At 41.6% G+C, this 24460-nt stretch overlaps 1 protein-coding gene and 1 long non-coding RNA gene across 4 annotated transcripts; one reads left to right on the forward strand and one right to left on the reverse strand.

Annotated features, from left to right (window-relative positions):
- Positions 1-659: 659 nt before the first annotated feature.
- tp53bp2a (tumor protein p53 binding protein, 2a) lies at positions 660-22895 on the forward strand. Of its 3 annotated transcripts, XM_076160895.1 has the most exons (21): positions 660-768; positions 1036-1188; positions 7516-7663; positions 7935-8048; positions 9620-9690; positions 10255-10356; positions 11088-11262; positions 11441-11622; positions 12348-12512; positions 12689-12727; positions 14449-14496; positions 15090-15273; positions 16321-16443; positions 17025-17146; positions 17369-17777; positions 19033-19874; positions 19981-20118; positions 20520-20653; positions 20769-20935; positions 21140-21339; positions 21997-22895. In XM_076160895.1, exons 2-21 carry the CDS (start codon positions 1162-1164, stop codon positions 22036-22038), a joined length of 3432 nt encoding a protein of 1143 aa, XP_076017010.1. In that variant the 5' UTR covers positions 660-768; positions 1036-1161; the 3' UTR covers positions 22039-22895. The 3 variants fall into 3 exon arrangements, with proteins under 3 accessions (XP_076017010.1, XP_076017011.1, XP_076017012.1); XM_076160896.1 differs by lacking the exon at positions 12689-12727; XM_076160897.1 differs by lacking the exons at positions 12689-12727; positions 14449-14496.
- LOC143008928 (uncharacterized) lies at positions 12987-13813 on the reverse strand. The gene is made up of 2 exons (XR_012964636.1): positions 13720-13813; positions 12987-13197 (listed from the first exon to the last, which is right to left on the reverse strand). It is a non-coding gene; the product is annotated as an uncharacterized LOC143008928 (long non-coding RNA).
- Positions 22896-24460: the final 1565 nt, after the last annotated feature.

Consider the following 24460-nt stretch of genomic DNA (forward strand, 5'->3'; position numbering starts at 1 on the left):
CTGCGAAGGGTGGTAATGTAATGTAATGTAATGTAAGTCGCTTTGGATAAAAGCGTCTGCCAAATGATCGTACTGTAATGTAATGTAATCAATAACATGTGCTTGGCTGTGTTGCCCGGAAAAGATAGAGTCTACTTTTTAGCTAAATGAGTTGCGGAAGACAATCACAAGGATGGACTGCCTGCCCTAACTCATTGACAACCTCTGGATTGTGATCCGTGTTAGGGTACGGGGGTCTGCACCCAGGAAGCCATAGTGTTTGTCAAATGTATTTCCTGGCTTGGTAAACCTCTTTATAAACCTCTCTACAGGACATGCTTCTTTGCTTAATTAATCATGTGAGCCAATTATGCAACAAGTCAAGGGAATTCAGAAAATCATAGCATCCTATTTGTTTGTACCATCCATGTGTTTGACAAAATCGATAAATTGTCATGCTAAAGTTTGTGTGAGCAGAGTGAGACCTCTTACTTCTCTCATTCATTTCACATTCCCCTTTCCTACATTTTTATTTTTATTTATTATTGATGAAGGACTTTACTAGCTGAGCTTGTTATTGGAGTGGGGTAAAATGGGAGTGTTTTTATGAGTAAAATACCTATTTTTTGTTTCTCTTTAAAGAGACTGTGGGTGTTTCAGCGCTCTACGCGGGGCGGAGCTTGAATTCCACAGTGGAATGTTTCCTGCCTGTACGTCACTCTGGGATCGGCTACAAGCTACCAAGCGTCGCCCTCTGTCTCCTGGGTTTTGGTCTGCATTCTTCTTCGGGTAGGGAAAACTTGGAAGATTTGTAATTCCCAACATAACTTCTTGATTGTCTTTCTATTTGTCTGTACTATCATTGTAAATTAATTCGAGCTTTCGTGGCGCACGGCAGGGTTTTTTGCTAGAAACTTCTAAGCTATGCTCGGGCAACTACAACGGAAACTTAGTTTGAAGGCCTCGTTACTCGTTGCAACAGGTCATACGTAGTTGATAAATATCGCTTCATTTTTGAAGGTTCTGTTATTTATTGTGCCGATGTATGTATTACAGGATAGGTATCCAAACAAGAGGAGGTCGTCTTGCCCGCAGTCGCTTTAGGCTCCGGGATAAAAGTGACAGTCAGTTCTGTCGCTTTCGTCGAAACTGCCAGCGGGGATCCAGCCTTCGTGCAGCTAAATGCGGTACGAAGCTAAAATGATGCCGGTGAGTTGGATCATTCTACCAGGGTTTACGGGTAGTTTGGTGGTGGTTTGGTAGCCTGTGCTTTTCTCCTTTTGGTTCAGTGACCGCACATGATTTACAGCGTTGTCCGGATATTTAAATTGACGTGGCAATTTGATGCGGCTGCTGCATTGTGTTGATTACACTACGGAATGCTGTGAAGTTGATCATTTGTTGTACATGACACACATGTCTGTGTGTATTTAGGCTTTCTAAGTAAATAAACATATTCTGATCTGATGTTGAATGAATTCGCCAATCAGATCATTGTTTCGTAGCGATTTAACTTTTTGTAGCAGTGTCGATTTGTGCGAGACTCATGTTAGCTAATTTAACCAAAAACGACCTGCAACTCGAATTTGATGGGAAAATTATACAAGTACTTATATTTATAGTTTATCTGGAAAGTGATACATTAAAATATAAAGAAGCATCCATGTTATATGTCAGATGACTATATATGATGTGTTGTTTCAGCACTTGGAAGTTGAAAGCGTAGTCGAACTGGACTTGCCTGACTTGACTGAAGTTTAAGAATTTGAGACTTATTACTTGTGAAACAATGACTGGATGAAATCCCTGATATCTTATCAATATCGAAATACCTGGATCAATATATACTTTTGGCTTTCATATGTTCTTAAATGGCACTAAAATGACAGTGTTTTCCTATTTGGAAATACTGAAAATAGACCTGTGCCCTCCTGCAGTGTGTGCAATCAAAATGCTTTCCAGTATAGCTATTGTCTGTCTTAGTGCAGTGATATAGTTATACTTTAAGGCCCTGTGTTATAGCTGCAGGATGTGTAGTATGTACACACTGAGCTTACTCAGAGGACAGAACAAGCTCCCTGCCAAGCCTGGCTGACTCGATGTTGTTCTCAGCTCTGGATAGCTGCCATGACATCACCACCATCATATTTACTGTTAGAGGTCCATTGCTTTTACTGCAGTGCAAGGCTCCACTTCTCTGACGTGTGTGTTGAGAACACAATGCAGCCTGTGTCTACACACATTGTAGAAAAGGCATCGTGTAGTGACAGGTGGATGTGTATGACATGTAGTGTAATAGTCCAAAGGTTAAACAGGTTACATTTCATCAAAGGTAAAATTCAGAAATCTGAAGTTCATATACCCAAGTGTGGTGAAAACTAGATGTACAACATTGTCACACCCTTGATGATGTTTTTGTCTTCCACTTCAAGTGATACGGGTTAAATTGAACTCCTAGCAGCATATTGTATACTTCTTTTCATAATGCCATTCCCTTTTTAGCAATTACTAGTTGCGGGGATGGGGTAGTCCAGATGATGGCACATTGTTTTAACCCCTGAACCTCATTGTACTACCTTAACACTGTCCATCTATTTCCTGTCCTCCTGTTCTCATTCTGCCACCTGAAGTTGCTTATCCACATAAATATGTTGAATATTGACATTGTTATGATTGTGCTCTATAAGACTGTCTCCACAGAACATATTGATCCCTTCATGTGAGCATATTGATACAGTATGTTCTGTGTGACTTGCAGGTACATGCTTTTTTTAATAAATGTGTAAGATTTACATTAGTGATGTCTCAACACCAATGGTTTAGTAGTCAGTACAAATACTAGTGAAAGTTCTTGATACCAATTGAATACCACATTAAAACCAGAAAGACCACTGATCAGTAACCTTTATTTATGCACATTGAATTTTTATAATGGAATAAATCTGAAAAGCATCGTCACGTTGACTTTTTATATAAATAGTGCTTCAAGTATTAAAAGGATCTCCATTAGTTTGTAGTAACTTGTTTTTATTCAAGTGAAAATTAAACGATAAGATACTTTATTCATATGAGCAAATATGCCTTTGTTATGGTTGGCAGTGTCAGTGTGTACTCGGATGTTTTCTGGTCTTCCCAGGAAACACCTTTCACTTAGTTGATCAGCTATTAAGAAATTCTCTAAGATGTGTGCAAGACGGGTGTAGTGTGGATGTACATGTTCAACATGCATTCTTTGATGTATTTGTGTGAAATACAGCCTGTATTGTCAGCCTGATCAACAGATAATGGGCTTTGTATAACCATGTGTGACATGTGTCATTGTGTTATTCTGCTCCATAACCCATCACCATGACCATACAGGCAAGGGGGCTTGTGTGTGGTTAGAATGAGGTGCTTTAATTGTCAGCTGGGACAGTAAATAGGGGTCAGTGTTTTTCTGAACACAATGACCCCTAACCCCCTGGGACTCTTTACCAGCCTGCTGTGGGAGAGCATACTGTGTGTGCCTTTGCTGTGGCAGCACCCTGATAAGGGATGCACACAGTTGAACCATACAGCGCTGTTGCTTCCAGTCAAACCTGTCTTTGTTCTGCTGACAATGGCTTATGCCACATTTTAGGATAGAAGTCACTGCTTGTTTATTAGTCCATATTTATGTCTGCCTTTTGTGTGTGCAAGATAACTTTGTGGCGAGCTGGATTGTGAGAATGAAACATTTGGAGATCTAGATTATGAGGCGGGTCATAGTTTTATTTTAAACGCTATTTTTAGGCCATAGACAACTGTTCAGACTGCGTGTGCTACATTTATGCACAGCCAGCCTTCAAACCAAAACACTTGAATCTGAAGTTGGATCACTAGATCGAGACTGAGTTGAGCGGTTTGTTGTTTACGTTAACAGAAACCTGAGCAGCCTTCTCTCATGCCCGGTGTTTACTCTGTGGGAAGTCTCTTGGTCTCTTGTCACGGTAGTAGCTGGTCACCTGTGCAACAGCCAAGGACACTTCAGGGCAATTTTTGAATTTCATCAACAGGGGAGACAAAAGTTGAAAATTTTTGCATAAACACCAATGGCTGTATTTTCAGGAAGAATCACCACAAAAGCTTGTCCCAGCAGTGAAGCATAGTGGAGGGAGCATCATGGTGCTACCTATGGGCCCTGACATTTTGCAATCTATGTTTGAATACAAAGGCCTTTCAGACTGAGGCACAACAGCAACCAGGTCTTAGGTTCGATTCCCGAATTGGCCAGGTCCTTTCTGTGTGGAGTTTACGTGTTCTCCTTGTGCTGTTGATGTGAATGGGATTCTATCTCTATCTATCTCTGTGTTAGCCCTGCCATAGACTGGCGAGCTATCCAGGGTATATCCTGTCTCTTATTTTATTGTTTTTATTGAAGCAAACATTTTACATGACAGTGCGCATACAGTTATAGGACATTTTGGAGAGCATATTTTTAAACAGAAGAGGGGGAAATGGAAAGAGGTAGAGAGAAAGAAAGAGGGTTGTATTATTATTGTTATGATCGTTGTTTTTTAACTAAGTAAAATAGGCAATATGAGATACAAGTAGGTTGAAATTGAAAAAGCAAGAAGCCACGGTCGCTGGAGGTATATCCTATCTCTTGCCCGACCACTGGGATGGGCTTGTCTCCAGCTGGGTGCTGCCACCCTGATACGCGGTATAGAGCAGGGGTGGGCCAACTTTTTGGCTCAGGGGCCACAATGATTTTTAAAATTGACAGACAGGCCAAGCCAGCGTGAACTTACATAAATGGAATCCTGCAATGAAGGAAAATTACATCCAGCTCATAGTTTTCCTGTTTTCACCTTATCATGGATCCGTTTAAGCAGGCGATCCGTCCATATTTAATATTATATTCGTCAATATTTGACGAGCTGCATTAAAAAGAGCAACCATCTCATCACATAGAATAGAATGGCAGAGAATATGGAGAAAGCAGATTGTGAGATGCTGGGCTAAGTACTGCAGTGCAGACAGAAAGCCAGGGTTGTTGTCCTAATTGAAGTGTCACAACCCACTGCAGTTTTTCTAAATGTTGCAGCTGAATTTGGCCGCTGTGCATTTTGATTCCCTTGGTGTTCTACCGTCTGTTACCCCTGACTTTTTCTTCCTTAGCCCTTCATCCTCTTAATGCAGCATAGAGAAACGGAGGAGTAATGCATAAAGCCCTGAGGGGTTTTTCTGCTGCCTTGCCTTTTTTGAAGGACTGCTGTGCTGGAAAGTCAGGTCAGAAAGTTACACTAATCAGATTCAGACGCGATTCATCCAACAAGGCGCAGTTGGCACAGTCGCTTACTACAGCACTATCTATAATTGAACATGTGCAGACGGAAGGCCCTGCTGCTTTAAGGTGAAGGCCGTCAAGGATGTCACCCCACACATCTGATGCTCATCCTGCTCACTGTTCCCATTTGTCCTTACGCTTTAAATGTAGGTCAAAATCTAATCAGCAGCTGTTATTCCCAGTGTGCTTTGCCTGGCCTGTCTGATTGTGGCATACGTATTTTCTGACTATTTCACCCCATTTCACACTTAATGTTGAATCTGGCCTGAAATTTTTAACCAAACCTGAACCTGTAACTCAAGAGTGCGATGTTTTTATTCTGGATGCAGACCAGGTGTGTTCATGTCTGGCCAGAGCTGATGTAGAGCAGAGCGTTTTCAATGCAGGCCAGACTATAACTCAACTTCAAACTGCCTCAAGGCCAAACTGCACTCAAGAAAAACCCTTCTCAGAACAGAAACTTTTTGCATGTAATCAAGTCATTAATCTAGTTATGATGAACGAGTCATAAGTGCCAGAGAAATTACTTGCTGCTTTTGAGGACAAACTTGAGTTCAGAAGTGGAGTGGACTATGTGGAAGCAGTGTTGTTGCCTCAGTGGATTTAAAGGCTTTGGGGCGAGTGAGGTTTACACATGAAAAAGAGCACACATTTCACATTTTCTGATTATGACGCTGTTCTCAAGTTTGTATCAGGTGAAAGTGAATATTGCCAGTTCCTTAAAGCAATATGACACTAAATATAGTGCTTTCCAGAATTTGATCTTTGTTCTCTGGGGTGGCCAAAACAAAGGTGTTAGGTGATTGGTTGTCACTGTCTTTATATTGCTGCTTAGTCTGTATTGTAGCTTACTAAAGATGGTGATTCACCGCCAACTCAGCCCACTGAGGGGCATCGCTCATTTACATTTCTATGAAACAAAGCCCTTGAGTCAGGTCCTCACAGGGAGAAAGCCGCCCACTTCACTACAGTGTTGAGAAAATGATGGCATACATTTGTTTCTGCACCTGTGACTGCAGCTACTGCCTGAGCCTTTTGTGCTCTGTGACCCTGCTGACCTCATGATGTTCAGCGTGACCCTCTAGTCATGGCCTCTGAGCCGTATACTACACTGAGATTGAGTTGAAAACTGCTTGTCTGTGAAATATTATTATAAGTAGTAGAGTTGTTATTATAATGATTATCATCACCCTTTGGCAGAAACAAATACCTGAGAAAGATCATTCCGAGCCAGCCTTAATTTTCACTGATTTCACAGTGAAATCTGTTTATAATGGGTCACCAAGACAAGTGGGAAACTCCTTTACGTAATGTAGTGTACATGTAATGGTGCCGACTGTTGATTTAGGTTTTAGATGTTTTTTTTTAAATTGTCAAAGCTTTGTTATTCATCATGCCAGAATCTTAACAATTTTGCCACAAATTACGAACGTTTATTATTGCTATCTTTGTTAGATATGAATTATTTTAAGTGTCTAAAATGATTAGTCAACAGAAAAATATATTTTTGCTTTATTAGAAAATGGACCATTCAACTACTTTGCGCACTTTACGACTTTCACATTTCACTTTTTTCATTGATGGCTTCACTGAGATATTCCACTCCTTTTTGTCTCAGCCATGTGTGAGTCACAGTCTCTCTCACACACACACAGATCCAGTCCTCTGTTTGCATGCGTCTCCGTCTGCCCTTGCTGGTGATCTGTCACCACTTTGAGAGATTACCCCTAAAGAATGGGATGGAATGGAATTCTGTGAATTGGCCTCTGGCTTCTCTGTTAATGCTTCACTATAGTCACTGTGCCGGTGCAAAAGCTGGTGTCTAGTAGCGTGGATTCCACAGTGAAGAGTCTGGTAGTTGACATCTGGGTGCCATTTTGAACTCAGAATCTCCTGGTGTAGCTCCAAGGAACCAGTGACTTCAGGGACCAGAGGGAGAGAAAAGTAATCAAACACCTAGGTTTGTCTACAAGCACCATCTTAAAAAGAGGCAAAGACACTTCCGCTTGTCATTGTCAGATGTTGTTGCTAGAAATTCACTTAATTACCAAAACTATTAAAACTGAAGCTAGTGGTCTCTGAAGCAGTAATACACAGCAATTTGGTTGTCAAGGGAAATCGAGGATACAACAGAAACCAACTGTCACACCCTGTTGTAAACCAGTTTGACTCTCAAACCTGCGGAATGATGAACCTGTTCTGGTGTGCTTGCATCTCATCATCTACAGATGTTCCTGACAGTGTACCTCAGTAACAATGATCAGCATTTTACTGAGGTGCCCGTTACCCCAGAGACACTATGCAGGGATGTGGTGGAGCTCTGCAAGGAGCCAGGAGAGATGGACTGCCATCTGTCTGAGGTGTGGCGTGGATCTGGTGAGTGACAGCAGTGCCATCATCACAGCATCACATTCATCCATCCACACAAGATGGAGCACATGAGATTTTCATTCACATGTTGCTTTGTCAATATCTTCTTTTAATTTGACAGTGAGACATGCAGAATGTTATTTGAAATTAGATAAAGTAGAAAAAAATCATAGTGAAATAAAATTAAGCACCCCATCAGTCCGTCACAACAGGCTTTCTTATATCAGACTTTTTAAATGTGTTGATCATGGTTGTGTATGATTTTTTCCTTTGGCAGAACGAGCTGTAGGGGAGGGGGAGAGGATGCTGGATGTACTCCAGCGATGGGGACAGCACAGGGCAGAGGTGCGCTTCTTCCTTCGTCATGACCGAGCCCCGAGCCGGGAATCAGGTGAGCGTTAGACCACATTATTAGAAAGAATTTCCATGGCTAAAGGCAGGAACACACCCTTACGTAAATGTCATGGCTTGGGCACAGGATGTCCTTAGGAAAGAAACATTTGACACCTTCTTAGTAAACTCCAGAGATGCCTGTAACTTTCTCTACATTCTGAGGGTAGTGTTGCTTCCTGATACCAAACTAGATAGCTTCTCTGGGTGTGTACCAAAACCAAAGGAGTGTAAAGGTGGTCTTGTTCCAATGCCAAAGAATGCTAAAGCGGTATGTTTGTCACATGATCATGCCATGATAATTCTAAACCAACTATAGGGTAGTCTATTGCTCTATTGATTGGTCCAGAACCAGAGAGGGTTGTGTGTGGTTAACGTGAAGTAAACGCCACCTATCGCAAATCAGATGGTTCATGTGAAAAGTTGGTAATATGTCAAGGTTTGGTTCACTGATTAGTGAAGTTGGATAATTTCCCATGGCACCCCTGACGATCTCTTATGGCACACTAGTGTGCCGCGGCACACCGGTTGAAAAACACTGCTCTAAGCCCCCAGTTGCATAACTAATACCTCTTACCCCTCACAGCTTTAGTCTAGCACAAGGATTAGAAGGCCGTTCCCTTCCTGTTATCTTAGAGCTTAGTTTTGCTCAGTCTTTGCAACACACATGTGTTTTATGTTCTTCAAATATGTGGAATTCTGTTTCCTGTGTAATCCACACATGATTATATACTGGGATAATGGCACATACACTTTCACCTTTCTTTATGGAGCACAGTCTGCGTTTGGTTGCTCATTGGAATGTGTTGTATACCAAATGGTCAAGTGATAGACACAACATCAGTGCATACGTCTTAGAAGAAAGGATCACAACACAGAGACAGTAGAAGATTCCAATACTGCTTTTGATGGTCAGAATCTACTGTCTTTTTAAATTTTATTTATGAAAAAAGACGACATTGCCTATGTGAAATTGTTGCATCCTACGTCCCAACTCAAGAATACCCAAATTAAAGCTTATAACTATGACTTCATCAGCTATTCAATTGCAAGTTTGAAGTTGTGTAGTTGGTATTTTCCAGTTTTCAGTGCCACTTAAATGCAATAGCAGACAAAGTGGCAAAGTCAAAAGAGAACGTGAGAGAATAAAACCTTACTCACTTTCACACCTCATCTGACTGCATGAAGAAGCCACGCCTGGCAGTCAAAGACAGACATTTCTATGTGGTTTTAGATGTGAGCACTTGATGAGTGAATGTGTTCTCTGCTGTATCAAACTAAGTGGTTTGCTACTTTGTGCTTCTTATGCACACTGAGACTCACGCAGTGCATGTATGAAAACACCCCAGCTGTATGTCAGGGATCATCTAAAACCATTATGTAAGCAAAACGGCTTTAATGATGGGATCTGACAGACTGCCCAGCTGTCAAACGCCAGTTACCTAGATGGATATTACCCCTCAGTCTGTGTGCTCGTTTGTCAGAGCGAGTGATATGTTTTAAAGAAAAACATTGTCAGGATTGCTATAGATGTCTGATGTCTGGTGTGTGCGTGTCATATTGGTTCCTCAGGAGGCTCCAGAGGATCAGAGCTGAAGAAAAATGGTATGAAGGGCCCCCAGGACAGAAGAATGGAGAATGGGGTTAGTGTATATCTTGGAAGTATGTTCATCAGGATGAAGCCATAATGAAAGAAAATGTTTAGCTGTGATTCATTTATGAGATAATTGCAGCTTCAGTATATACTTAGTTAACTTGAGGAAGTAAAAAGTGAATGAATAAAAAATTAACACCATTCACAGCCCTAACCAATCAGCCAACGCCTGCATCATCACATGGCTCACAATTTAGTGCACTTTTTTTCATGCAATATAAAAATGTCATGCCAAATAAAGACTAAATATAACAAAGCACAAATTCAAACTGTGAAAACAGCCTTAAAGTGAGAGAGCACGATTGTTACGATTAAAATGTTACAACTTAAATCTTCCTGATATTTATTTAGTACACATATTGACCTGATGCTTTGGGCTTCTTTAAATACTCTGTATGTAAAGTGCCTTGATAACGTTTGTTGTCATTTGGCGCTATGTAAATAAAGTTTAATTGAATTTGTTGCTTTTCTGGCTTTATGCATCAATGTGAGGATGCACAGACTGATTGTGGCGTACATGACTGACTCTGTGGCTCTGTTTATCAATGCTCAGGTGGGAGTACCACGGATGGACATGACATTGGCGGAGCTGCAGGAGATGGCTGCCAGACAGCAGCAGCAGATAGAAGCACAACAGAATCTACTCGCTTCCAAGGTATTGAGCAAAATGGGCTGTTGAACACATATGTGTGGGCCCCATTGTCCCTCTGACTGAGTACTCATTAAGTAACTTAAAGGGATAGTTTGGAATATTACTCATATTTGCTGCATCAGTGAATATTTATGACGGTGTGCTGCTCCAAATTTCATGCAATTATACATGTTCCCCTAAAACAGAACAATTTGAGCAGTGACCCAAAACTAGGAAAGGAATATGCCCTTGGAGCACAGCTCAGTCACAAGAAGTAGTTGTGCCATTTATAGAGCCAGGAACCTGTAAAGACCGCAGATAAACATTACATGTTACAAACACGTGCTCTTGTGACAGAGTCGATGGGTTAGACCCACACTGGTAACATGCAGGAAATAAATATCAAAAACATATGTGTAAATGAATGAATACTGTATGTATTGGTTTTTTAGACTCATGCAAACATAAACAATAAGGAAAAACGTGGACAAAGCAATCTCAATTAAAATGATTTGCTGTATTGATGCTTACTTCTTCTTGTTGTGTATAGTTTTTGGTGTGTTATAGAACTTGTCCTTAAGCTGTTCTGAAGGTCTTGGTGTTTAGGTGCGGTTGTCATGCAAATGCAAGAACTGTTGATGTCTGGACGCTTGGGAAAGTTTGTCTCTAGATTTTCCTTGGCAGGCATGACCAAGCAGTGGGTTTGTGTTACACCTACATGTTTGTGACCCTTGCTCTGTCCTTGGTGTTTCCAGGAACAGCGGCTGCGCTACTTAAAGCAGCAGGAGCAGCGTCACCAACAGCAGGCCTCTGAACAAGAGAGGCTGAAGCGCCTCCGTGAGAACATTGAGAATCAAGAAAGTCGACTCAAGAAGGTCCGGGCCCTCAAAGGCCAGGTGGAGCAGAAAAGGCTCAGCAATGGCAAACTGGGTGAGCTCCGATGATGGCTATTGGAGAAATTAATGAATGAGTGGAATGCGCCTTCCTTATTCAGGATGTGTGCATTGTTGTCCCGAAAGATTGACCCTCGTTTTTAAAGTGTACTGAGAGATATGTAATGAATGAATGCATTGTATGTGTTTGTCTCACTCACTGTCTGCATGTCTAGTGGAAGAGATTGAGCAGATGAACAGCCTATTCCAGCAGAAGCAAAGGGAGCTTGTGGTCACTGCGTCCAAGGTTGAGGAGCTTAGCCGACAGCTGGACGTACTAAAACATGGCAAATTGGACAACTTTCATGACAACCAGAGCTCTGTGGCAGAGCTCGACCGCCTCTACAAGGAGCTGCAGGTAGGAAAGGGATGCAGAGAATGATTTGTGTGGCTCATGCAAGTTTCATCTCCCACTTTTTCATAAACTTTAATAGTATTTATTAGCTCTAAGCTCTGAATGCCAAGTTTAGATCTACATAGATACGGTATAAACAGCCCATTACAGTAAGCCATCAACTTCCTTGTCAAATCCCCATGCATATATTCCAAACATTCCAAACAACACTAGGTCATGCGGCTATCCCTGTCCACATCCCTGCCTGTGGTGTAGTCATCATTTATAGACCCAATGTGGGCTGCCATGTTATCATTAAGGACTTAAAGCAGTGATGACTGTGCAGGATGAAGATCTGCACTCTGCACTTTTATTTATACTTTTCTACAGAAAAGAATTAGAACTTATTTATGCTTTTTACTCTTATCTCTGTCTTATACTCTCTTTCATCACTATGAAGTTCCCTAATTGAAAACTGGTTTTGTGCCGAATCAAATAGCATTTAGCCAGTCCACACACACCTTTAGGCTTAGCTCTGAGGGATTCAAATGTGTTGTTCTTTGTTAACCCTTCCTGAATCGCTGTGAAATGTACAAAGACATGTCAAATGGGGTTTCAAATCGGCCTGCAAAAAATGTCAACTACAATTACTTATTTGACTACATTTAGCTCTTAAAATGTTTAAAAACAAGCATAATCATCGATGTGGTTCTGCTATTTGTCTGTTCTAATGTTTTGATGGTGATCAGCTGAGGAACAAGCTCAACCTTGAGCAAAACTCCAAACTGCAGAATCAGAGAGAGAGCTTGAATAAACGCAACCTGGAAGTGGCTGCCATGGAAAAACGAATTAACGAGCTCCGAGATAGGCTGTGGAAGAAGAAGGCAGCACTCCAGCAGAAAGAGAATCTGCCAGTAAGTATAATTACCTTCATTAACCTTCATAGATAACATTTGATATTTGGCAATAAGTGTTCCGTTTGTTTGACCATTTGTTAGGACACTATTAGAATAAAGTAAGGTTTTGCTCAGTGTCCCCCCTAGTGGCCCTCAATTAAAACTATTTGTATGTTGTTTTTTGCCCCTGAAAGCCTCAGATTCCCTGGCATTCAGAGCCGACCCGTTCCAATGTAAGGCTCCTTTTTCTCACTATTCTGTGTGTGGGAAAAACTATTGACCTCCTCACTCCATGGGGTCACTTCACATCTATCTTTTTCTGTCTTTGATCATTTTTGCAGTGGTTTGTGTGAATTGATCTCGTTACAGAGTTTACGCTTTACTGTGCATTCAGATTATATTGTAAGAATCAAATCCTGAGAGTGGAGGCATGAATGTACACAGTGAACAGTGTGCACTTACAAGGCAGAGGGGCAGGAATTTCAGATGAGATGCTATCTTAGATGCGGTCTTTTCTAGTTGAAACAAGAAAAGGCAAGCAGTCGTGCGGACTGCAAGAAACATTTTATGACTTAACACGGGATCAGTGTGTACACATGGGCTGGCCGGATATTGAGTGCTCCGATTGCTCATGTGTGAATTTGCTGCCTGTTGTGTTTTAGTCCCTCTCGATTTCAACACAAGTTTCACATGAGTAAACTGACTTATGAGGGAGAGACGGCAACACATTGACCCATATTTTTAGGGAGAATCAGGATATGTTGGTATCTAATGAACACTAATTAACAACTCTCTTACAATTGCTACGTTCACATTCTAGGCTGGTGTCCATAATTTCATTTTTAATTTGTTCCCCATTCATGTCAGATTTGATATATTTGTATGTTTATATCTGGTTCAGATCTCGTCTCTGACTGTGTGGCTGCTGTGAGAACACGCGGATTACAATGTTTTATCTTTTTTGTTTCACTTCCCTCTGCAGACACATATCAGTCATTCAGTGTCATGGAAGACAGTTGCACAAATAATGTTTTCTGTCATTTTCCAGATTCTTGTTTTGCTGACTGTGTGCCTGTGTGGCCTGTTTAGACCAGAGACGTGTTTACACCAGTCCAAAGCTAACTTACAAATATGAACCATTAAGACAATGATGAGCTCTGTCCAAAGAAAAATCAGGAATGGAATGTGAACGTAGCTTATAATTGTTTTCATCTTCTTAAATCACTGGAAGATATTGGAGGTCTCTTGAATTCCTTTCAAACATAATGAGGTTTCTTTGGCCTTTAGCATTAACTTTTTCATTTCATCAAATTCATTCAATTAACTACAATGTATGTATTGATTTATTATTTATATGTGTGTTGCTTTCATTTGACTTTGTAATATAAAACACAAAGCCGTTCATATTCACTTACATCAGCAAATGTTTGTTGTGTGCAAATAACCTGCTTAGTATGCAGGATGCTATGTTTACTGAGTAAATGTGATCCAAAGGGCCCTTTTAGTTCTCACGTAAATAATTGTAATAATGAAACTTAACCATATCTGCTATGAAGCTGGATAAGAACTTCTGCTGATTAATCTAACTTAAAAGAAGACTACCCTCTCTTTTAATGTTCCACAAAACATAATAGTGTGTGACTGTGTTGACTGGGCCCTGGTGATTAAGTGATTTACCCACACCCTGCTTGGAATCATAATGAGTTGGACCTTTTCACACTGGCTCCGTCCCAGCTGTGCTGCACTGATCAAGCAGCAGGAACCTGTGTGACACCAGCCCGCAAACATGACCATGCTAAGTGCACAGGCATGCTCTGAGAGCTACAAGCCCACTGCACTTTCACCCAGAGTCGTGTAGTGGAAGAAACATGAAACAAAGCCTAACGAAAGAATGTTGATGGGGATGTTTAGAGTTTTGAACTGCTGTTGCATGTTTGTGCTTTTTTTTCTCAAGAATGACTATCCTGGTAAAGAGAGGGCCTCAAAAGACACTCATCTCCAGGTAACTAAACTAGTGTTGGAGCTCAACATCTGTGTCTGTTTCTCTCTGATCTGATCCTATACCAGTGGACATTGTTGTCTGGCTGCATTTTAATGGGATCTTATTAGGCAGGTCATCAGGCAGCTTGTGTTCCCCCATTGCTCCTCATATTATACCTGTCTTCACCTGGACTGTCACACTCTACATTTTCATACTTATTTTACTCTGATTACTTCTCACATTGCATAATCTTGGTATGAAGAGTCCACCACAAATGCATGCAGAGGTGTTTTTTAAATGGAGTGAGACAGATTTCAATCTTATTATGGTGTTTACATGACGTTTGGGGGGAAAAAAAGTAGATGTATTGTCTTTTCGGTATGATTATGATTTTGAGTATGATGAAAGTCTGAACATCCCTGTAAATGTACTGTTTGTCCATGTTCTAGAACCGTTGTGCACAAAAGCGAGCAGAAAGACAAAGATGAATTTGTGATATTTTTAACTTGTTTGTGAATTTTAGGTCACGAATATATCACAGCTGTACAGATGACACCCAGATAGCTGTGACAGAGAGCCAATTCAAATCTCTTTCGCTCTCATTTCTTTTCCAGCTACCCTCTGATGGCCAGGTCGGACAACAGTCGGGTCCCTCTCGTGTGGCTGCGGTCGGCCCATACATCCAGTCGTCCACCATGCCCAGAGGGTCTGCAAGACACGACCTGCTCGTCAAACCAGCCTACCCTGATGGCACTGCTACTCTGCCAGCCCACGACCCGCAAAACAAGGCCGGCACAGGTGAGCCCACAGTAGACATGATCGTGACACAGCCTCTGTTTTCCAACCCAAGCTCAGGTGTCAGCGCTTGTCTGCTTGGCAGCGGGCCTTCACTCAACAATTCAAGCTGAGCTAATGCTTTCAAGTCTTTTTTGTCAATCATTGTGGGTTGACAAATCCCCCAGCAGGCCCTAAGGAATTTGAGACACCTTCTCTTTGTGATGTCATCTTGAGTTCAGAAGGTAGTGAGCTGATACACATCCTACATGGTGTGTTGTGACCTTGTTTCATTCATGAACACTTCACATTCAAATGAGCAAATGCCTTGAATAAATGCTCCTTGCAATTACGAGGCTTTTCCACCAGATGGGGATAGATTGCCGGCTCTCTGGCATGCCCCCTCTCCCTCTGTGTGGCCTACCCAAGGGTTCTCAACCTTGTGTTCCATCTTTCCCTGCGCGTATTCCAAAGCTCTTATTTGATCATTCCTCCTTGTGTGACCAAGAAATTCTTAAGTGTTCTTTAAGAATGGAGAAGGCTTCCTGGAAATTCGAGGAGACCTAAGGCAGAAGCCTGCACTAAAATAGATTAGGGAAATCAATCCAGTAGCATAATTAATGAATGGCTTTCGCCCCATTATAGGATTGAACGTTTGGTAAGGTGAGACCACCACAACACAGCTTACATCGTTGTAGTAGTGATCCTTAGAGGCCTCGCAACCTAAATGAAGGCACTGATCACTTTGTCCAAGGGGTCGAGGAAATGGTAGCAATAAGGGAAACAATTGAAAAAAGTAAAGAAATCTTTGCAAAACATTAATTTAATGACATCTTTCCAATCAAAGGGAGAGGCGAATTGAAATTCAGAGTTTAATCTCATGATGTGGAGGGTAAATTTGACAGACAAAAGGACTGACAGTGTAGGTGTCACATACCAGGATCATTCAACCCAGCGCAAGGGAGCTTGAAACATTTGTGTGTTGATACCTTATTTCTGTTGAACAGCCTGCGACCCTCTCCAATAGTGATTTACTTTTTTTTTTTGCCCTCTTGTGTGTCTGTCTAGCAGGTCTTCAGTCATCCAAGCTGGCAGGTTGGGGCTCTACAGGTCAAGAGTCTCACGCCAATGGTCATGGTCCAGTATCGACACAGCCACGAATGCCCTCTCTTCCCAGTCCCAACACAGAACTAGGTACCAGACATGCAAACACGCGCTCTTGCTTATTGGAAGCACACATTATCTCATGAGTCGATTATTTTCACATCTAATAATAAAAGTTCAAGGCAGCTCAAATGAAATTCATTTATATAGCCCAATATCACATACAATGTCTCAAAGGGCTTTACTGGCCCACATCACAAGATGGCTTCAGTATTCAGGTGGGTTATGCGGTTCCCCTTAGAAAATGTTTGTTGTTTAACTACTACATTCTTGAATTCTGTTTCAGCTATAAAAAGCAAAACAGCCCTACCCCTAGCCATGTGACACCTAAGGGGATACCTGGGTCACTACTGATGTTTACATGCTACAGTGAACTGAAAAAACTAAATCTTTTTTTTATTGATATGTCAGGAAACTTCAAAAGCAACGTGCAGCAAGAACAGTTGTGTTGCATTGGAGGCCACAAGCACCATTGATTCAATGTGCTATATACTGTATGCTTTATATCAAACAATCAAAACATACCGACAACTACTAGATATCAAATGACCTGATGACTGAGAACCTTCAAATATACACCATTTTGTTGTCTCCATGTGCTTTGTGAATAGATGAGAATGAGCTGAAGAGGGACAAGAAGGTACGACCCTTTTCCATGTTTGAGTCAACTGAGACTCCTGCCACCTCTCTCCGCAAGAACCAGAGCAGTGATGACCTGGTCAGAGACAGTCAGGTGAGAGGGAACAAGCATTCATCCTTTCTTCTCTTGTAAAAGACTACAAAAAGTATAAAGAAAACCCCCACAACATTAATTCTACATGAAAAGTGTGTTGCCAAAGTAAAGTTAGTATAATTCATTTGGTTACATAGTATACAATTTGTCAGTATATTGAATTTTAGTGTGTGCACACTGGCATCTAATTTTCTTTCCTTGTTTTTGTCCTCATCTGCCCAGTCTGCTGCTAAGGCCCCAGTCAAGGTGCCTCCACCTGTTCCCAGCAAACCTAAAGGTCCTCTTGCTGTACCCTATAGCAAAGCAGCCCTCAACACTGGCACCTTCCCTAAAGCCAAACCCCACAGCCACCAACCCCAAGCTGCCCCAGGCCGCATCACTCTGACACCGTCGCAGAGCCAAACACTCCCCCTGCCTTCCAAGCAGGATACCCCACCTGCGGCCACAGTAAGGCCCTTCACACCGGAGCTCCCCTCTTCCAAAGACAACAATCTGAATAAGCCTCAGACCTTAGCAGCCAGCTCCATATACTCCATGTACACGCAGCACCCTGGCCCAGGGAAGACCTTCGTGCCTGGTGTGCAGGGGGCTCTCACCAGGGCCCAGACTCGAACCAATGGATTTGTCAGTGGTAAGAATGTCACTTGTTGTTACTGTACTCTACACTATTTAGTACTGTTACTGTTGTACTGCTCACTTCATTAGCTATGCACAGATGGACTGCAGAAAGGGATATTGCTCTCAGTAGTGTCTAAAACAGATCCACACTCGGCTGCTCTCCTACCTCATTAAGCATCTTGATACATTTTATTTCCTTCTAACCTCCATTTTAGGTTAATTTGAAATTTTGTGATGTGCGTGGTCATCCTTTGATAGGCGGTCAATTAAACAAATGTTAGGCATCTGCTCTCCACACAAACACATCTATAGATGCAGACACCCAAAAGGCATGAATGCTCTGCGGCCTGTGCTTCTGTCAGTTCACACACCTTTAGCATACTGTGTTCGCATGCCACTGAGCAGAGCAGCTCAGCCATCTGTTACATGTTAGACGAGAATGGACAAACATACATGCTGGGTTCTGACTGGAGCTGTGGAGATAAATGGAAACAATTTCCACAAGCCTCAATTCTATTTCTTGGCTTTGTTATTTGCACACTCAAATAGAGTACAATTCTGTAATCTAGTGCTTGCAAAACACAATTGTCATTTTAAAAGTACACCAGGTTATTTCAAATTTTGTCGTCTCATATCAATCCCTATGGTTGCATCCATGTTAAAACAATTTTACTCTCATTAACACAATAAATCGTTTCTTTTCCCAAGTCTTGTAAACGCCATGCTCAGCTAATTCATGCAGATTTCCAACCGGTCAAGGCAGATGGCCGCCCACCCAGAGCCCGGTTCCTTGCCACTGTTGCCAAGTGCCTGTTCACAGGGGAAAATTGGGTTTTCTTTGTTGTGATTTGGCACTGTAAACATCTAGCTGAATGGAATTGAATTTCAGTGCATAAATCCTTATTAATCTGTTAATATACTTATTGTGACATAGTACATTTAGCTTCAGAACATAGCTTCAGATTTAAGGCGTTAGGTATAAAGGATAGTGTAGGCTCAGTTTATTAGTCGGTCTCTCTCTCACACACATACATGCCATCTGCTGTACGACTGAACTCCAGGTAGTGTCGGAAAGCAGGAACAACATTCTGTGCATTTTCTCTCAGAATATCTTTTATGCGTCTTTTGCTATTTTGTTGACCATTTTGCGTTGACGTAAGATTAAAGCAGTGTATAGCATGTTTCTTATTTTTGGGTAAGTCTTTTAATGATTTAGCCCCATTATGTTGTAACTGTGACCAAGACTTTGTCTTTGTGTCTGTATTTAGTATACGGTAAGCCAGTGCTGTCCAGTGGAGGCTCACAGCACCCAGAAAACCCTTACATGGAGCGCCGCTCCCCTGGCCCAGAATCTGAGGTGGACCACTATGGGGCCAACCAGGGTGGACACAACCTATCTGAGGTTCCCCAGCAAGAAACGGAGCGCACCCCTCGGCCCCTCAGTCCCACCAAGCTGCTTCCCTTCATTTCCAACCCGTACCGGCATCAGAGCGATGGCGACTTGGAAGCATTGAGAAAGAAGCTCTACAATGCCCCAAGGCCCCTCAAAAAGCGCAGTTCCATCACAGAGCCGGAGGGTCCTGCAGGGCCCAACATTCAGAAACTCCTGTACCAGAAGACCACTCTGGCAGCTATGGAAACTACTTTAACTACACCGACCACACCCACATTTGCTGGTGGAGCAGAAAGTGCTGCAGAGGGATTGATTGCACCAGGACTTCCAGGCTCCCTGAGTGGTGCAAACATCAGTCAGTCAGAGGAAGGAGAACCTCTGGAGGGGGGGCAGGACCCCACTCAGGTCTCTGTTCCTGTCACTGCTGAGCACACCAACCCACCTTCAGCAATCTCAGAGAATGAAGATATCGTCCCCCCTCCACCCCCTTCACACCCAGCCCCCAGGCCAAATGATGCTAATTTCCCACAATTTCCAGCTGCTGGTGTTGAAGATACAATGCAGAATCTTCCTCCACCACCTCCAGAGGGCTTCTTGGAAGAGTTTCCTCCCTATCCACCACCTCCATACCCCAGTGGGGCAGAGCAGGACAGCTTGGGGGAGGACACTTTTAACATGAAGGCACCAGAGGTCACTGGTCAGGTCACTCTGCCACCGGTATGACCTACTCGCTTTTTTGACTGTTGCATGTTAAGGTGAAAAGAGAAAAAAAAAAAAAATTCTGGATGTAACTGTGGTGAACCTGTTGTGTTTGTGTCTACAGGGAAAGAGGACTAACTTACGCAAGCCTGGATCTGAACGCATAGAACACGGCATGAGGGTGAGGTTCAATCCTCTGGCTCTGCTACTGGACTCGTCTTTGGAGGGAGAGTTCGACCTGGTCCAGAGAATTATCTACGAGGTTAGAACCTTCCCTGTATTCCCAATCCTTGAAATGTCACTTTATATTTAGAAATAACCCTTTGCGAATGCCATTTTGTCTTTGCCTTAAAGATACCCCACCATGAAAATGTTCAATTCATTAGTGTTCATCAGGAATAAGAAATGCTGTGTGGAAATTAGATTTTACATACAGAAAAAGCATAAAAATTCCATCAGCAGCCTGAACAAGAAATGGCAAAGTTTTGAATGTGTATGTTTAAATATACAGCTGAAAAAATAGTTTCTTTCAAATTACACTTTCTCATTGAAAATCAGTAAAAAAAAATGGCAACTTGGTACTTTTGTTTTTCCATTTTCTGACACTAAAAATATATTTTGTCGTGTCCGTCTGTCCTCCCTGGCTTCATTCTTGAATCGTAGGTGGAGGATCCCAGCCAGCCAAACGATGAAGGCATCACAGCTCTACACAATGCCGTCTGTGCCGGACATACTGAGATTGTCAAATTCCTTGTTCAGTTTGGTGTCAATGTCAATGCTGCTGACAGTGATGGCTGGTGAGTTAACTGCTGATCTGAACACTGCGTGATTTGTTTGTTAGTGGGGTCAACCAAAAATGTCTGAACTGGTTAGAGATTGACTGTCTCTCTCCCTATCCACCCTCTAATTCAGGACGCCTCTTCACTGCGCTGCCTCCTGCAACAATGTGCAAGTGTGCAAATTCCTGGTGGAGTCGGGAGCAGCTGTGTTTGCTATGACGTACAGCGACATGCAGACAGCGGCAGATAAATGTGAAGAGATGGAGGAGGGATACACCCAGTGCTCCCAGTTTCTTTATGGTAATTGAAATCTAATTCTCTGTCTCAAGTTTGTGTGTGCATATGAGGATGATGCAGCGCTAATGAAATACTGTATGTTATGCATGCCTTGGTTGTGATTTTTTTTATCTTATTCTATCCTCTGTGTCTGCAAAAAATAGGGAAAAACACTGAATTTAAAAACTTTGTCTGGTTATATGTGATAAAACCTGTTTCCTCCCTCAGGTGTCCAGGAGAAGATGGGCATCATGAACAGGGGTGTGATCTATGGTCTGTGGGATTACACCGACGAGAACGCTGATGAACAATCGTTTCACGAAGGAGACTGTATGACCATCATCCGCCGAGAGGACGAGGATGAGATAGAGTGGTGGTGGGCACGCATGGGCAACATTGAGGGTTATATTCCACGCAATCTCTTAGGGGTGAGTCATGAGCTGCAGACACACAGCTGTCAAATCTTGTGATTATCTCTGCTTTAAGTTACTTCACACTTACAAAGTTTATTGCACAACATAAAAAACAAGACAGTAACTTTTTTGCCACTTTATTCTTATATTCGAAGTATTGATTTTCAAAATAATTGATAGTGACACTATCAATCGGCTGTCGTTTGGCTGAGCTATGACACTGACAACAGGTGACATCACCACAGCAACTCCCCTTTAACAGCAAGAAACCTCAGGCAGAACCGGGCTGTAGGTGGGCGGCCATCTGCCTTGACCGGTTTAGTTTAGAGAAACAAAGAATAAGGGAAAGACAGAGGCACAATAACATATAGTGTTATCATCAAAGAAGGTCAACTTACAGATCAAATTACAGATCATTAAGAGTTTTATTGCTCATGTGGAAGGTTATGGATGTAAAAGTATAAAGATTTCATGTTTGTTTGCTTGTATTTTCATTTAGAAATACACATTTTGTTACTCAAGATATGGAATTTAACGGTGCAAGCGTCCACTTTAATTGATAGCTTTGCTGTGTTTCTGTGTTGTGTTTATAAAGAGTAATAAGCATTTAACAAGCAAAAAATACAGACGAGATTGGCCTTATTCTTAACGTGTTTCTATTGTCTCCAACAGCTCTACCCCAGAATAAAGCCGAGACAGAGAAGCCTGGCATAAAACACACTCTCACTCACACACACACTCACTCACTCTGGCTTTAACAGACTGGAAAAACCACTGAAGAAGAACTGACAAATCAACATGAAGGAGCTCGACCTCTCTGCACTTTCCTGGATCCACAGCAGAGGACTTTTCCCGTCTGCACTGTGTATACGAGACACATTGGCATTACTTTTCTTTCTGTTTTTGTAATCGGATGTATGTGGAACAATTTATACAATCATGATAACTCAGATGTTGACATGTTAATGGGACAAAGAGTATTTTCATGGTAGATATAGATTTCTACACAAGTGAAATGTTTCTTACTGCTTATTTTTCAATTTCGTCGGAACGCAACAGTGCATGAAACTAGATGAACTGATGACGACGTTGTTTTTAAAAGGCTTTGTTACCATGACAATCTTCTGTGGCTTGGTAAGCTGACTTTGTATACTAACACTGGACGTGTACGGTCGATCAAGCTAATCAATAAAAAACTTAATTAGTGCTCGAAAACGAGATGAAAAAGAACTGATCTGTTTGTTTGTGTGATATTGTTTTAAATATGAACTAGACTATTGGTCCAAGAAGGAGAGGTTCGTACAGCCTGAATACTTAATTAGTCATTCCATTAGGATAAGATCGTGATAGAAAGTAAGCCAATCAAGATGACTTTTTGTAGTAACTGACAACAGACATGATACTCTATAAGGGCAAATTAAAAACATATCTTTGATGTAAAAACATGATTTGCTCATACAACATATCTCTATCAACGGCAGATGTATTTATTTTTGTTACTTTTATTTCTGTCTTTAGGCTTTTGTTAAAAACTGTAAGCACATGTAGTATTTCAGACATTTACAATAAAATACTTTGTACTGAAGAAATGTTATGTTGGTATTTGATCTAGGTTTAAAAAAAAAAAGATTTGTATCAAAAGTTTCACTTCAGACATTCTGAAGCCTAGCAATCCGTCTAATTTGATTAAAACCTGGAATTTCAACTCTTAAGGGTTGATTCAAAATGCACCAAAACCACATTACTTAGATTAAGTAGCATAGAGTTGTGCTGTTATAGAATGTACAATATGTTGCCTTACAGTTTCTCTTAGGGTAACACCATGATATTAAATTAAAGAAAGAGATTGTTCCATTCAAATATATTAATGTACAATTATCTATTTGGCCTGCATGTTAAAAGGACAGGCCACTGTTTAAACCCAGCCACATGAAGACCTCATCAGTAGCTTTAGTTTAGAGCTGGGTTGTGGATTGAGGTGGTCTAAACCTAAAGGCATACCATTAAACTCAGTTCAGTTCTCCAGATATTGGGTGATATTGTTAGATATCTCCTGGGGATGTTATTCTCCTTCTATTTGACATTTTTGTAAACCACACTGATTAATAACAGCTTATGTTATACCATCATAAAAGGCCAGTGTGAGGGAAGCTTAAAGAGCCCCCTGTTCCTTTGTGGAGGCCCGATGAAGTTGTACAGAGTCCACTCTTCCACCACAGCACACACAAACTTCAATGTGTGGTTGTCTGTCCCTCTGTCTGTGATGAATCGGTCTGTCTCTCAGTTCTATGGCTCTGCCCAGTAGCTTCTGTACCATTGCTTGTGGAGTTTTATGTTCCGTCCACAATGAATGCACCAAAGGATTTCAAGATTTCTTTTAAACTGCATTTTCATTAGCAAAGACCATGCCACACAATTGGTGATGGGATGTTTAATGATATGGAGGTTGAAGTGGAAAATGCTTTGAATGTGCTTTGAGTGTGATCTGTCTCCAGGTGCAGTATCCATACAATACAAGGAAGAATGTTGAAACAACGTGTAGATCCCTGCAGAACAGATTGACAGCCGACCTGCCACATCACATTCAGGTGCATTCCTACATCATTGGAATATGATGAGACTGGCATGCTGTTGCTACTCTGATACTACACTGTTACTGCAGTACACTATAATGCCCACTGCTGCCGTGTGTACCGTCATGTTATGCAACATTTTGTGTGTGTGTGTGTGTGTGTAGCTGTGGGAAAGTTTTACAGCAGTATTAAGACAGTACTGAGTGTGTTTATGTTTTGTGAGGAGACACAGAAAGAGAAACAAAGAGAGATGTCACCATTGCAATAACCCAATAGGATGGGGTGGAAGTGTATTCAGTGTGTCGTGCACTGATGCATGATAGACACACGCTTAACATCTCCTCCCTCTACTTTTGTTTCCATTCATTTCTATTTCTACTTGCCTTTCTTTTTCTCTCTCCAGCACTCACTCTCTCCTCCAAACACGACATGATTATGACACATATCTCAGAGATCATCTCATGACTTCACTGTTTCTCCTGTCAGGTGCGTATTCTCTGCTTGAACATTTTATGGAATATTAATATTACCATTGACTGTTTTCTTGCCATCTTGGAACATAT

The sequence above is a fragment of the Genypterus blacodes genome, unplaced genomic scaffold, assembly GCF_046128005.1.
Source record: "Genypterus blacodes isolate CSIRO-AG114 ecotype Tasmania unplaced genomic scaffold, CSIRO-AGI_Gbla_v1 ptg000108l_1, whole genome shotgun sequence".
Lineage (NCBI taxonomy): Eukaryota > Metazoa > Chordata > Actinopteri > Ophidiiformes > Ophidiidae > Genypterus > Genypterus blacodes.